This window comes from Dermacentor silvarum, chromosome 1 (assembly GCF_013339745.2).
Source record: "Dermacentor silvarum isolate Dsil-2018 chromosome 1, BIME_Dsil_1.4, whole genome shotgun sequence".
Taxonomy (NCBI): Eukaryota; Metazoa; Arthropoda; class Arachnida; order Ixodida; family Ixodidae; genus Dermacentor; species Dermacentor silvarum.
In genome coordinates, this window is record NC_051154.1 from 142268371 (window position 1) to 142283628 (window position 15258).

The 15258-nt window shown below is 48.8% G+C and overlaps 1 protein-coding gene across 1 annotated transcript in view; it reads left to right on the top strand.

Annotated features, from left to right (window-relative positions):
- Positions 1-13549, top strand: part of LOC119463626 (tetratricopeptide repeat protein 5) — a 30344-nt gene extending 16795 nt beyond the window's left edge. Inside the window, exons 8-10 of the mRNA XM_037724477.2 lie at positions 9351-9497; positions 10132-10301; positions 13000-13549. Coding sequence (XP_037580405.1) covers positions 9351-9497; positions 10132-10301; positions 13000-13219 — 537 coding nt within the window. The 3' untranslated portion in view covers positions 13220-13549. The remainder of the gene's footprint in view (positions 1-9350; positions 9498-10131; positions 10302-12999) is intronic.
- The last annotated feature ends 1709 nt before the right edge of the window (positions 13550-15258 follow it).

Here is a 15258-nt window from a genome sequence, read left to right on the forward strand (position 1 = left end):
CGTCTGCAATTGAATTGACCATTTACCTCTGATTGCCTCGGATGCGACGCTCTCTTGTCTTAGCTTATGATTATCCATAACGTTATTGCGGTTGCAGTCAATTACTTTATATGCACGAAACCTTATTCTAATTGCTGTTTTAAACTGAAACACACTGTTATTTTGCAAACGGCTTAAAATAAATATATGTTGTGCCTACTGATTCAGCCATTGCCACTGCCATCAATTCCAAAGGGCACATTTCTTTCTTGTGTAGCAACGCGCTGCCAAAGTGACACTTAAGGATGACACGGCTACAGTAAAACCTTGTTAATACATAGCCGCTTAATAAGTAATTCTGGTTTAAATATAGTCATGATGAATCCTCAGCCCTGTCGCCATTGAACCTAATGTATTGACTGACCGCTTAAGAGGTAGTCGCTTAATGCATGCCAAACGGCTAGTGCGTTGTACTTACTTACCGTAAAATACTGGGAAGCGGCCACCTCACTTTCACTGAAAATTGGGTTAATCTAGATATGGGCGCATGTCCGGTCAAAGCAGTAAAAACCAAGATGGCGGCCAACAAAAGCGTTAAGCAGGGCTACGGAATCGAAGAAAGTATGTTTATTTTCAAATGGCAAATGATGGGTACACTAGCGCCTACTCATCGTCACTGAACCCAGCGAACAACTCTTCCGAGTCAGTGCAGAATAGGAGGTCAATGCATTCGTCGCTGACACTCGCGTGACTTGAACAGACCATGGGCTCTCCGGTGCCTGCAAGTTGGTTATGCAAGCGCCCGTCCTCGCTGTCGTCCAATGCGACACTGATACCACACCCCTTGAAGGATCACACGACCATCTGTTCCTGGCGACGGTGTAGGAGTGCATCATAGGGCTAGCAGATTGCACAAGAAGTGTTGGAACAGGTGCTGCGTGCATGCTTTATCAAGGTGTCTCTCACAAAAGCCCTGCAACCACTGGGTTTTCTTTCAAGGACTGTTCATTGTCACTCTGCATATTCTTCACCCCCATCGGTGTTTCCCTTTCCACCGCAAGGAAGCGAATATCCCCTCATGGCCCCTAACGGTCTGGTATTGACCATAGTGGGGTGAATATTTCGACTGATGCTGGCGCTTTGGTGGGGGTGGGCGTTTATCATATAATTTTCAGAATTCTGAAGTTTTGGAAATGGTAATACTGGGGCGCTTGTGCGAAACTGGCACTTCCACAGTATTTTACGGTCATTTTTGGTGCGTACAAGCAACGAAATGTCGTGTGTGCGGGCTATAGATACGTAGTGAAATTGTGGCACACGAACATTTGGCCATTCTGCAGTCACCACCACCGGCGGTGGCGTCAAAACATGGTAGCCATGATGTGTTTCCGGCTCCCATAGCTTCTAGCACTTCCACATCGTCGTCATGGATGACGAGATGGTTGATGGCCCTTCCGTATCCGATGTGGCTAGGGTGTTGGCTGTCATGAGGGCATTCACAGAGAAGTGGGGCCTGATAGAGAAACTGGCTCGCAGCCTTACTGAGCTTTTGATGATTCCGTCGTCACTGCAAGGCCACCATGGCGGCAAGTGAAAATCAGATTTTTTGTTGCCTGCTCACAAAAATTGTCTGCATGTGTGTTTGAGTGTGAATTAACGTGTTTTTTTTTTGGCCGGTAAGTATATACCGTAAAATTCCGAGCAAGCGTCCCCACCCGTGCAAGAGCCCCCCCCCCCTAACTTCACTGCTAATTTCAAATTTCCGCACCGTTCCGGGAAAGCGCCCCCCCTCCCGCTCCGCACCAACACTGGCCTGCCACATCCAGTCCACGAAAATAATGGCAAATTTGGCAAATTGCACCGGTGTGCATCGGGGCGCCCCGATGAGCCATTTCATCGAATCATTGTCGTACCCGGGTGCCCCAGTGGGCACACGAGTGCATCGGGGCGAACTGCGCCTGGCGGTCTGTAGTTCACGGACCGCCGGCCGACGGCGAGATCTGCCTCTCGCATGGCACAGAGGAGTTCCCTGCGGCACAGCGACGTGACCACTCGGCGACAGAGGAGTGGTCGCGGCTACGCTCTGGCATCGCCGGCAGCTTCACCGCTGCTAATCACTCGCCACCGATATCGTTCGCTAGGCCTTTTTCAGTTCACTTCGAATCAGTAGCAGACGGCACTTCAGCACGAACCGCCGACGCTCCCAAGCAGCAATGTTTTGTTACCGTCGTTTCCGCTTTACCCTCTCCTCGCAATAATTTCACACGATGAAGAAAACATGCTGATATTTGCGGCGCCACCAGCTGCGATGCGAGCATGGCCGAGCCGCGATTCGCTGTCCGCCGTCGGTAGCCATGCACTGCAGCTGAGCTTCACTTGTATCGGAACTCTCATTAGTGCTAAATGTTTCACCGTGGACGTGGTTTTTAATAAAGTGAACATTGCGCGTCACTTTACTCTAGCGGACATAATTTTGCCCGGAATAGAATGTTCATGTCGCCGGTCGCGGCGACGCGCCGGTGCAGCGTCGCCGCGACCGTTCTTTCGGTTTCTTTCGGTGGTTTTGAGAGTGATAAGCACCACTAACATATCTTTGGCTTAATAAAGTTCATGTTCAATAAAATTTTAAGGCTATTCCCACTGCGCTTCTTTTTTTTTTTTGCGGGAAAATTTTGTCGTGGCCATCTTGAATTTTGGTGCCGTTCCGGGATAGCGCCCCCCCCTAACTTTGCCAGTAATTTCGACTTGCTCGAGGGGGGGCGCTTGCTCGGAATTTTACGGTAGACGCTCATCTGCCATTGTCGGTTAATTAGTACATTGCTTAGTGCGTACCTGATCTACGTTCCCCGCCAACTATGTATTAAGGAGGTTTTACTGTATAAAATATACTATATACAAAAATACGTGCACAAAACAAAAACAAAATAAAGTAGCTATAGGCAGAGTATAAATATTGCATGATTAAAATTTATTGAAAGGCTTTATGTAAAATTCAATACGCATTTCAAATTTTCAAGTTGCAAATAATTTATTCATAAGGCATATTAATAGCCTACGAAAAACAGAACAATATATGGAAGTCTAGAGGACTACAATATACATGATGCTTTATCGAGGAAAGTTTCAATAATTAGGAATGTATTTATTAGTGACAATTCTGTTGTCTGCTATGTATAAATTTCAGCAAAGCTGATTTAGGGAGGACTAGAAAATGTGCAATCAGTATGCCAGTGGGGGGGGTTAAATCGGCAGCTGGCACCATGAAGATTGAAGTGCAGAAATCGTGCATGTACCCTTGACACAGCAGCATTGTAGGTGTAGGCTGTGATTTGCAAATTTAGTTTGGAGCTTTATGCCCACAGATGAGCGTATGCTGTTCTGTGCGGTAAGCACACTTTCAAACTTGGTAAGCATTCGCTGCAGGTCGCCACCTCATCGCCCGCGCACCCAAACTCCACTTCCTGCACAGGCTGTGTGTCCAGCCCATGCATGTGATCTCTCATGTCTGTTGCAGTCTACTATGGGTACCACAAGCATGACGGCTCTAATTGGTCGCTACCAGCTAGGCCTAGCCAGCACCACATCATCAGGAGTCGGTGGCGAAAATTGTGGTTTGCTGCAGAGTCAACTAAACTCTCTTCACTCCTCGCAGTGACCATACGGCACTCGGCAATAGGGAGGAATCCTTGCTAGGCAAGCCGAGGAATTGGCTTGACAACGAAAGTGAGAGCGCAAACAGCCTGAATTGTTCCCGACTGCCATGTTTGTGACATAGCGCTCGCTGATCAGTCCAAAAAATTTAGTGGCATACCGCGCACCATCCGAAAGGTGGTTGGCAACTATAAATAACACGCTGCCATGGTGTCCAAAATAATACATCCATGTTTTAGAATAATGCAGCTGTACAAGCTTTATAGGGTACCCTTTTCTTACACTGCTATTTGAGTAGGACAAAATTAATTCATAGTCTCAATTAGTTGCAACACCTGTGATATGTTTGGCACTCCTTGCACTGCCCCTGCGCCTTCCATCATAGCAGCACACCGGGTTCCTGGCCACATTTATGGTTTGGAACCACTGGGTTAAGATGTTCTTACAATTCTCTTAGAGCTGCGATGCCCGGAGCACATGTAGTAAATTCCGATTCACGTTGTGCGGCCATGCTCGGACCACATGCAAACGCATGGTAATCGGCGTGCCTAACGATCTCGTTCGTCAACATGAATAGACGTGTCAGTCGCGAGGGTCAGAGACGAAACCTGACGTGCCGCCCTTAACCTTTCCTCCCCCGGTGAGGACGTTCACCCCGCTCCGGTAACCCGCCATCTCTACTCCTCTACCCCATGTCCTGCAGTGGCAGAGAAGAGAGGGGGAGATTGCCCGGATGATGGAGGGTATAAGAAAGCCCAGCCAGCAGCCACGTGGAAGAACACTTTTGCTTTGCCCTAGCATGCAGGTGCATGCACACTGAACTTGTACGTTTTCTTTGGAGCACACCGCTCACTCGTAACCATGTATTAAACTTCTGTTACTTGTTTTTACGTCGCCTCGTCTTCCCTACCAGACCCTCTCAATAGTCAACCTGGTTCGAGCTACAAGCAGACGCTGTTGAAGGTGCCCCCAAACCCCGGTCCGTAACAACTGTATGGCAGCGGTGAGATCCATCAAATCCCAACCCGCTCTGCAACTGGATGCCAAGCGGTGATACATAGATCTACAAGCCTCGTCTACCAAGTCGCAACTGAATGCAGCGTTTGTTATGGTCTACGCCAGATTCTTGGCTGCAAGTTGGTGAGTGTGGGACTTTCTTTGCTGAGTTTTGCCAGGTTTTGTTGAAGTGTTAAAACAGAACAGGTAATTCGAGCTATTGTTGTCGCCTAGTTATGTTGCGGCTAGATAGTTGTGTACGGTATGTACAGTAGAGAGAGCAGCACTGAAAACAGCCATGAATTTGAAGTCGTTGCGTAAACCGGAGTTGTTGAAGCTAGCGAAGGAGTTGCGCCTGGATGTCACTGACGCACTCCGAAAACCAGAGTTGATTGAGGCTATTCTTGCTCTAAAGGCTGAGGATGATGAGCTTACGGAATGCCTAGAGATCATTAGAGAGAGGGAAACTGCAAAAAGTCAGGCAGAAGAGCGTGAACGACAGGAACGTAAAGAACAGAAAGAATGTGAAGAACGGGAACATGAAAAACGGGAACGTAAACAACAGGAACTTAAAGAACGGGAACGTGAAGAACAGAAAGAAAGGGAACACGCACTAGAATTGAAGCAACTCGAGATTGAAATGGGAACGAGCTCGAGCAGCAGGGCAGAGGAGCGATGGAAACAGTGCAGGAGAGCACGTATCATTAAAGATGACAGAGCTAATGCGGACTTATAAGCTCGGAGAAGACATTGGCTTGTTCTTGGTGAACTTCGAGCGGACGTGCGAGAAGCAAGGGTTGTCTCGCAAGTCGTGGCCACAGTGTCTGCTCACACTGTTACCGGGTGAGGCAACGGACGTAATCGCTCGCTTAACCAGAGACGAAGCTGAGGATTATGATAAGGTAAAGTCCAGTTTGCTGAGAAAGTATAGGCTGTCAGCGGAAGCGTTCCGGCGGAAGTTCCACGAAATGGAAAAGGCTTGGAATGAGTCCTATACAGAGTTTGCATATAAGCTTATGTCAAACATGGAGGAATGGCTCAAGGAACAAAAGGCCTATGGGGATCACGCAAAGGTTGTTCAGTGCTTTGCACTGGAACAATTTTATAACCGGTTACCTGAGAACGTGAGGTACTGGGTTCAAGATAGGCCAGAAGTTAGTACGATAGCCAGAGCCGCTGAACTAGCCGAGAATTTGTGACTCGTCGAAAAGGCGATCTCAGTTTCAGGTTCGGCAGGCCGAAGCTAGGGCCTGGAAAGAGAAAGAACGAGCTGGTGATTGAGGGTGCCTCAAAATGTAGTACTTCCAAGTTGGAAGGGACCCCTGGAGTTACAGCAGAGCAGCAAAAGAAATTGAAAAAGGGGAAACCCTTTTTTTTTCTACAACTGTCATAAACCAATAAACCAGGGGGGGGGGGGGGGGTATTCTGTAAGAGTCGACCTAGTGGACTGTCCACTTCGGCTGTTGCGATTGGCTGCCGCGTCACGAGCGCAAAGGTGCCAGCCAGTCTCCTTCGCGCTTGTGAAGCGGCAGCCAGTGGCGACAGCCGAAGTGGACAGTCCACTAGGTGGAATCTTCCAGAATACCCCCCAGGGCACATTGCTGTGCAATGTGACGAGGTCAAGGTAGCGTTTTTATCAGTTGGTTGCAATGACGAGAATATGAAGTTGCTCAAACCGTATATACGCGACCTTGAGGTAAACGGGAAACCATGTCGCATGCTGCACAACTCCGCGGCTACCATGGACGTGGTTCACAGCTCTTATGTTGAACCTGAGATGTTTACGGGTAAAAGCGTCTGGATAAAGCAAGCTGTAGGAATGCACAGTGCATGTCTTCCGGTCGCAAAGGTAGCGATTAAAGGTCATTTCGGTGCAGTTGAGATGGAAGCTGCTGTATCGCCTACGCTTCCTACGCAGTACCCTTACCTATTCTCAAATAGGTCGGATCAGATTTTGCGTGAGAAAGGGCTAATGTTTGTGGAGGCTAGCGTGATGGCTCAAACTAGACCGAAAGCTCGTAAGTTAGCTGCAAAAGCAGTCGCGGAAACGGCACTAACTGAAGTGGATGACGGTTCGCAATCTCAGAAAGCGGAGATCAAGAATGCCTCTGCGTTGGAACCACAGGAGTTTCGCCCCGCGCAATCAGAAGTACCCGTAGTGGAAGCAGCCGAGTTATTGGAAAAGCAGTTGTCAGATTTGTCTATTGCACCCATGTCGGAAGGCCTACAGCGGCTGTTAGAGAGTTCAGCCGTGATTAAGGAACTAGTCTCTAAAGCGCAGCTGGAGCCAGAACAAACAACAGAGTTGCAGAAAGTCCTGCAAGAATTTCAGGATGAATTTGTAGATAGGCCAGGAAGGACATCGGTTCTTACGATCGGTTCTTACGCACGACATCGAGCTCACTTCTTCAAAACCGGTACATTCAAAGGCTTATCGAGTGTCACCGCACCAACGTGAGATTATGGATGCGGAAGTGAAAAAAATGTTGACTCTAGATGTGGATCAAGCCTTGCGAGAGCGATTACACCTCGCCTTTGATCCTAGTTGAGGTGCCGGGCAAGGATCCGCGTCCTTGCATAGATTACCGCAGGCTAAACGCGATCACTAAAGATCAAATTTATCCTATACTAAACATAGAAGAGCGCATCAAGAAGGTTAGTAGCGCCCGATTCATTTCGACACTAGATCTAGTTCGAGGCTACTGGCAGGTTCCGCTCACCGAGCAGGCTAGCAGATAGGCCGCCTTCATATCGCTGTTGGGAACGTTCCGCCCTAAGGTCCTAAGCTTTGGTTTGAAAAATGCCCCGTACTCTTTTTCAAGCCTTATGGACAAAGTTTTGAGAGGACAGGAAGATTTCACCTTGCCGTACTTAGATGATGTCGCCATATATTCCGCATCCTCGTCAGAGCATATGCGACATCTGAGAGCAGTGTTGGCCCGCATGCGTGAAGCCGGCTTAACTGTCAAGTTAACAAAATTTCAGATGGCGCAAGCGGAAGTGATCTATCTCGGTCATGTGATTGGACAGGGCCTTCCCTGTCCCTTTGAGCTAAAGGTGGCTGTGATATGACATCTCCCGCAGCCCCATACAAAGACCGATATCCGATCTTTCTTAGGGGTTGCAGGGTACTATCAGCGGTACATCCCAAGATATTCTGAACTAGCTAGCGCTGTGACTGATGCTCTACGAAAAAGAGAGCCACAGAACGTCATTTGGGATGAAAAAAAGGAATCGGCTTTCAATGCCCTAAAGAGCGCACTGACGAGTCAGCCTGTGCTAAGATCGCCGGACTACACGAGGGGATTTGTGGTTCAGTGCGATGCTAGCGAGCGAGGCATGGGCATTGTACTATGCCAAAAGGGAGAGAGCGAGGAGGAACACTCCGTCCTTTACACCAGTCAGGAACTCACTAGTCGAGAACAGGCATACAGCGCTACTGAGAAAGAGTGCGCATGTCTAGTTTGGGCTGTTCAAAAATTGTCTTGTTATCTTGGGGGCTCAAGGTTTATCATAGAAACGGATCTTTGTCCTCTCAGATGGTTGCAGACAACGACTTCCAAAAATGGTCGCCTCCTGCGTTGGAGTCTCACTTTACAGCAATATTCTTTAGAGATACGTTATAAAAAGGGAACTCTCAATGGCAATGCCGATGGCTTAAGTCGAAGCCCCTAGACCAAGAATCAGCCTCGATCGTTTTAGCAAAATCGTGTTTTTTTTCTTTCTGACGTAGGATTGGAAAGGTTTTGTTTTTGTTTACGCAGTTGGGTTAAGTCATGTCTCGTGAAGCATATAACAAATTTCTGTATGTATTTAGTGCTGCTGAAAGTTGGTAAAACTGACACTTTTGAGCGCAGAAATAAGCCTGGCAGAACTCGGTGGGGATTTGTCTCGCGCTTGCTGACTGAGCGGTTGAGTCTCGGTGAAGTTCTGCAGATGCATGTGGTGAACGAGAAACTGCTGTGGACTCTTCTGAGGCATCTAGACTCTGACTGGGACACTGGGCTACGTTGGAGAACATTACAGTGTTTCGTGCTCAAGATGGCTGTGCGACAACCTACGACGACTGCAAGCATCGGTCTGCGTCATCCCTCTGGCCAGCGGATGCCATCCCCTGCCCATCAGGATCTCCTACAGCAGCGTCTGTTATGATTCCCTTAGAGCTGCGATGCCCGGACCACGTGTAGTAAATTCCGATTCACGTTGAGCGGCCACGCTCGGACCACGTGCAAACGCATGGTAATCAGCGTGCCTAACGATCTTGCTCGTCAACATAAATAGACATGTCAGTCGGGAGGGTCAGAGACGAAACCTGACGTGCCGCCCTCAACCTTTCCTCTCCTGCTGAGGACGTTCACCCCGCTCCAGTAACCCGCCATCTCTACTCCTCTACCCCATGTCCTGCAGTGGCAGAGAAGAGAGGGGGAGATTGCCCGGATGGTGGAGGGCATAAGAAAGCCAGCCAGCAGCCACGTGGAAGAACACTTTTGCTCAGCCCTAGCATGCAGGTGCATGCACGCTGAACTTTTCGTGTACGTTTTCTTTGGAGCACACCGCTTACTCGTAACCATGTATTAAACTTCTGTACTTGTTTGTACGTCGCCTCGTCTTCCCTGCCGCACCCTCTCCAATGGTCAACCTGGTTCGAGCTCCAAGCAGACGCTGTTGAAGGTACCCCCAAACCTCAGCCTGTAACAGTGTTCTCTTTTTTGGTATGTCTGCAGGCCTTGCAACATGAGGAGAACTACCAGGGTGCTTTGGAACAACTGGAGCGTGCATGCTCCTTGGAGCCCCATTGGACTGAGCCTCGAGATAAAGCCCAGAACCTGATGGCACACTTGCAACGACTGGCCAACGCTGTTTCACATAAGGTGTAGTCTGCTACAATATCTGTTGCATCATTGCTAACAACTGTGGGCTGGCGTTTGCTTAATTTTTGCGACATGGTGCGCATTCTGCACTTCTCATTGCTTGCCATTATGAGATTTGACCTAAAATAGCATTTCTTTCCCTCAGCTTATCGCTGTAGTCATCACCAGCTGTGTGTAACTCACTGCTCTGACAGCAAGCAGGTACAGCTTAGTACAGGACTTTAGAAAAAACCCCATGTTGGTTTTCATGCACTGCAAAAACTTCCTCATGCTATTTCAGAGGCATGTCCTTGAACAGAAAAAAGGTGCAGCGCTGACTACTTTGAGTGCAATGTGTGTGCATACTTGTTATTCCATTCGCTGATCATGTAGTAGCTTGCTAGTGGTGAATTTATGTTTCAAGGACATTGGCAAGACCGCAGGCATTCTCCAGTGTAAGACGGGTGTACGGAATGATGACAACAATCCAGGAAATACTGTTGCCCTGCTTTTTGTCTAAAGGGCTTGCCGCACCTCTGTGCTCATGAAATTTTATTGTGCCAAAAAACTTGCTTGGAGATCTTGTGAAGGGGGCTACACTTGATAGTGTATGTGTATTTCAGTGATATCTAAATCTGAGAGCCTTCTCTTGCAGGGTCACCTTAAACCACGCAAGATCAAGGCTTTGCTAAGCAACCTAAAGGTGCAGCCGCTAGCAGGTCTTGAGCCGGCCAAGTTGCAAGATCTGTGTCCAGGAAAGAACAGTGGCCGCCTACTCACTGTCAAAGTGGCCTGCAGTGTCCTCTCCCAGGATCGCTTCCCATTGTAAGGTTTTTGCACAGGCTCCTCGTGTTGACAAGCTGTGTACTTCTTTACACTGATCTTGCATGTTTTTCATTTGGTTTGTTTCTAATGACTGTACAGTCATTGGGAAAAAAAGTTGCACAGGTGAATAGTAGTCAGAGAAGCAATATCTATAGACATAGCACTGCATTTCATAAATATGCCACTATGAAGCATGCTGGGCCATTCCCAGTCTGCAGTCAGAGGGCAGTTCAGCCGACACTTATTGCTTCACCTCCCACTCGGAAGCCAGCCACTCGTCACACTGCTTGCAAGCAGTAACAATCTATCAAATCACCCTTATGGCTGGAGAATTGCAGCGTTCCAAAACTCAGGCTATCAGTGCTCTTGTGTCTTACAGTGCTGTGTGTTGAACATTGCCACTTTGGTCGCTGGTCATTTGCGTATATCTCTCATTCCCCTATCACTGTACATGCTGCAGCAGCCCAGGAGTTACAATGTTCCTCTGCTAGAGCACATGGTCACAGGATTACACCTTGCAGCAGCAGCTGCATTTTAATGTGGGTTCTAAACAAGAATGTAGGATGTAGTACTACTAAAGTTTTGTAGTACGGTAACCTTTTTTGTGCTGTGGACAAGTCTCACCCCTGTATTCTTAAATCATTCTCCACTCAAAGCTTTTCCTCCACTCAACCGAGTGGAACACAGTGCTGCCGTCGACTGAAAAACGTGCTACTCTTCTCAAGAGTAGATAAGTAGATTAGTGGCCTGTGTTAGAGCACAGCCACTCGGTGCCCACAGCACGGCACTGGTCGAGCTGCGTCATTATAGCTGGCTCATATGCTGCTGTTGGCGATAGGGTCTTCCAAGATGAATCATAAGCTAGATACTTCATGTGCGGATCAGCTGGTCTTGGATCACTGGAGAGGGCAGCGTTGAATGTTGTCGCTCCATCCAGGTAGAACCAGGCATGGTGTACTTCAGCCATTGGTCAGGAAACTACTGCTAGTGCAGCGAAGAAAACGTGTGACATAGGGAACCTGCATTGTAAACCGAAGCGGATGAGGGGCTTGCGTCAGAGCACAGCTACCGAGCCCACAGAACAGCGCTGGTCGAGCTGCGTCGTTTATAGCTGGCTTGTATGCTGCTATTGTTGGTGATAGGCTGTTCCAAGATTAATCAAAGGCTGGGTGCTTCATGTGCGGATTGGCTGGTCTTGGATCTCTGGAGAGTGCAGCGTTGAATGTTGTCGCTCCATCCAGGTTAAACCAGGCCTGGCGATTCAGCCATTTCAGCGATTGGTCAGAAAGCTACCGCTAGTGTGGCGAATAAAATATGTGTGACGGAGTGAACCTGCCTTGTAAACAAAAGTGGATTAGTGCCTTGCGTCAGCGCATAGCCACCGAGCCCACCGTAGAACCACTGTATAACCGCGACCGAAATTTCAGGCGCCATATGGTGCCCTGGTAAATTTTTCAGATTTCACAAACATGGATAACTGTAAAGATAGTTTCCACCATAGAGTCTTGCTTATGGTTGCTCGTACGATCACTTTCTTTGGTGAGGCAATTTCTCAGCTTTATGAATAGCATTTGACTGCTGCAAATACGTCTTCCTCAACTTCGCACCAAACCATAACTGAGGCCCTCTGACTCCCCATATGCAGCACTGATTAGGCTTAATGGCCTAGGCGATGTGACCACTCATCACCACTATGTGAATGTGGTCTTGATGAAAATTTTCTGCTTGCCAGTATGGTGGTGAGCAGCAAGTTGTTGCGGGAGCTTGTCGTGAATATGTTGGTAACATGTAGTCACAATTAGTAATCGAGCTTGGGGTCATGGGCAGAGGCTTGACTGACAGGTGTAGAAACAGCTAGTGGTGTTGTTGGTGATCGGCTGGCAGCTATTGTGAGTGCCTTCCAAGTTCGTCTGTGGGCTTACCGGACACAACACAGCCTAAAGTGCCAGTGTTGTACTGTTAGGGTCACGTGCGACATATGCACTCGCGGCTTTGAGGGCATCACGATGATATATGATGTTGGGTTGCGCCACGGGCAAGCATGGAATGCCTACCATGGGCGGTCATCACGGAAATTCAAGGAAATATTACTTCACTGAATTACAATACCGAAAAAAAATTTGTCAATTAATTTTTCATTGTGCTGGTGATCTAAAGACTAACAAATTAATTTTTTCATTGAAATTTAATTTTTCTGACTGCTTGAATTACTTATAAGCTTTTCCAGCCCCCTCCATGACCCCAAAAATTGATCAGCGTCTGTATTTTTCAACTACACCATTTCCGCCTTGGCCATCTGGATGGCTGACATGTGGAGCATAAAGTGATGCTCTACCGAAGAACCTACTAATATGTCACCTGTTTCTGCTTGTAAATTGTGTGCTGCACAAGCTGATATCCTAACTGCAGCCTAAAATTACTTTGATAGGTGATGATGAGGGCATCAATTGACTGTAACAGATGCACGATGAAACAAGTGATGAATGTTGTTACATCATGAACATGGTTTAACTGAAATTTAGCAAGGTTCAACTATAGAAACCAGTGAATATTATCCTTCCTTATTCCTTAAAAAATGAAGTTGTAGTTGTAGGCGGCTATGCATGTAGACTCTTTCTTCAGAAAAAGTAAAAACTGAAAAAAAAAATTACAATCAAACACTTAATAGTTTCTAAACGTTTATATTGTTTGCTTTCAGCACTATGTGTGCTTTGGATGAAGATGCTTCCTGTCTTGCTGTGAATGTCTACAATATGGCTGATGGACGGGGATTTGTTGTTGGAGACTCCGTTGCAATTCCTGAGCCAAATTTGCATCATATTCGAGTTAATCACAAAGGCCTTGTGAGTATTTCTTGCTTGTTTACAAAATCTTGTGTACGAGTTGGACATAAGGCATTCTGTGCCTTTTATATTTAAGATCTTTCATACATACTCCATGTTATATGTGTATACCTGAAGCCTGATCATGTTGGCATGCTGAATACATAGACACATTGTTCACAGTAAGATGTTCATTGGCGATGCTGATAAGAGATTCCTCCATGACAGCAGCAGTTGCTGACTCATCCGCAGCATGTTATGTCGGAATTCTTTGTACAGTATAGACCACTTCTAATGTAACCGCTTATAGTGCAGGACCGGATATAGTACGGTCTTTTCAGACTCCCGTTAATTTTCCCACAGCACTCCATGTATACGCATACCACTTACAGTGCAGCCGCTTGAGACAAAATATTGGTTATAATGCGGCTTCCGCAGGAAAATCTCGCCGACAAGGGCGGTAGCGAGCACGCTTCTCAACGAGGTGCGCCCACCGATGGGAGAGGAGAGAGGAGTCGCGGTTGCTCTCCGCTGTACGAATGCACAGCGGAGAGCAACCGCGACTTCCATCGCGCCAAGGCCGTGGGGCATGGGAGGGAGGGAGGGATGGGAGGCGACGCTGTGCTGCGGCACCAAATGCGTATCTTGCAACCGGGTGCAAGGGGAACTGACGACGCAATTTCCCACGCGAAAGGAGCAAAGCGGGAAGGCAGCGCGGGAGGGAGGTAGGGCGCGCGCACCGTATCTTGAAAGCGATCTCCACACGGCTCTGACCTTTGTATGCGCTGTGCTTACGCCGCTCAGTTTCCGTTGAAGCGATAGACCGCACGAACCTCACTGCGGTGGCCGCGCTTCCCCACGGCCTGCGTTTTGACAGTGGTTGTCTGCGGTCATCGAGTCTATTAATGTTTGCTTGTGCGCGTTGACACCACGCTTGTTAATTCAGTTACAGTCGAATCTCGTTAATTCGAACACGCTTAATTCGAACTGCTGGTTTATTCGAACTGACGCTCTGGTCCTGTCAAAGTTATGTGTATTTCAATGGGCGAAAACGCTCGGTAATTCGAACGCGAAAGCATTTGCGACGGTTAATTCGAACAAAGCGTGGACCGGCAATGCTCTCAGCAGCGCGCCGAATAACGCGGCGGCGCCTCCGACCGGCATTGTTCCGACACCGTCATAGAGCAAAAGCTTAGGAGAGACCCCTTCATGCAGTTGCGGAGGCCCAGTCCGGCCAACGAACTGCCCACGCCGGCAAACGCTCGCTTCTGGATAACAGCAGAAAACGAAACTTCAGGGAGTGGCCTAAGGGTATGGCCACGCTAGCGGCAAAAACGCGCGGCAACGCGTCATGCCGTGGGCGGCAAATGCGTCAGGAGTCTGGGGTGTTGGGGCGTGCCGCGCGAAATGGGTTCGAGACCCATTTCTGCGGCAAATGCTGCATGCCGCGAGATGAAGAACCAATCAAGAGCGACGAGGGTGACGTCACGGAGCCATCACAACCGCACCGCCGCCGCTCCGTGCCGGGTTTTCAATCGACGATCGTCGTCTCGCATGAAACGACGATCGCTCGCGGTGTTGCTCGCGCTTTCGATGAGCGCGGGAGATCTTATCGCGCTGCCATGCGGCGAGACGCGCGTGCCATGGTGGCCTCGCGGCAAGTTGACGCGCAGCATGACGCGCGCGTTTTTTTGCCGCTAGCGTGGCCGTACCCTAAGCTGGCGCCGGGCCGGCTGGACCGGCGGCGTCGGCACCCAAAGCCAGCAAACGCTCGCTTCCCGATAACGGCAGAAAACGAAACTTCAAGGAGGCTAATCTGCGCCGAACCGGCTGTACCGGCGGTACCAGCGGGCGCGCACGGAGACAGTCGAAGGTGAGGGAGCTGCGAGGGAGTTGAGAGAGAGGGCGAGCCACCGAAGCTAAAGCCCCTATATATAAAAAGTAGCGACACTCTCCTCCTCCGCCTTCCCTCCTCCTCGTTTCTCCTCTCTTTCGCGCTCCTTTTTCGACCGTTGCGCCGCCTACACCGCTTGAAACACGTGCACTTGTTTATCTTTCACCGCTGATCAGATTCGACGATCGCCGACTGTGTTCCTCGCTATCGTCGTGCTCCTCGCCAGTCGGTAGACGCTTCT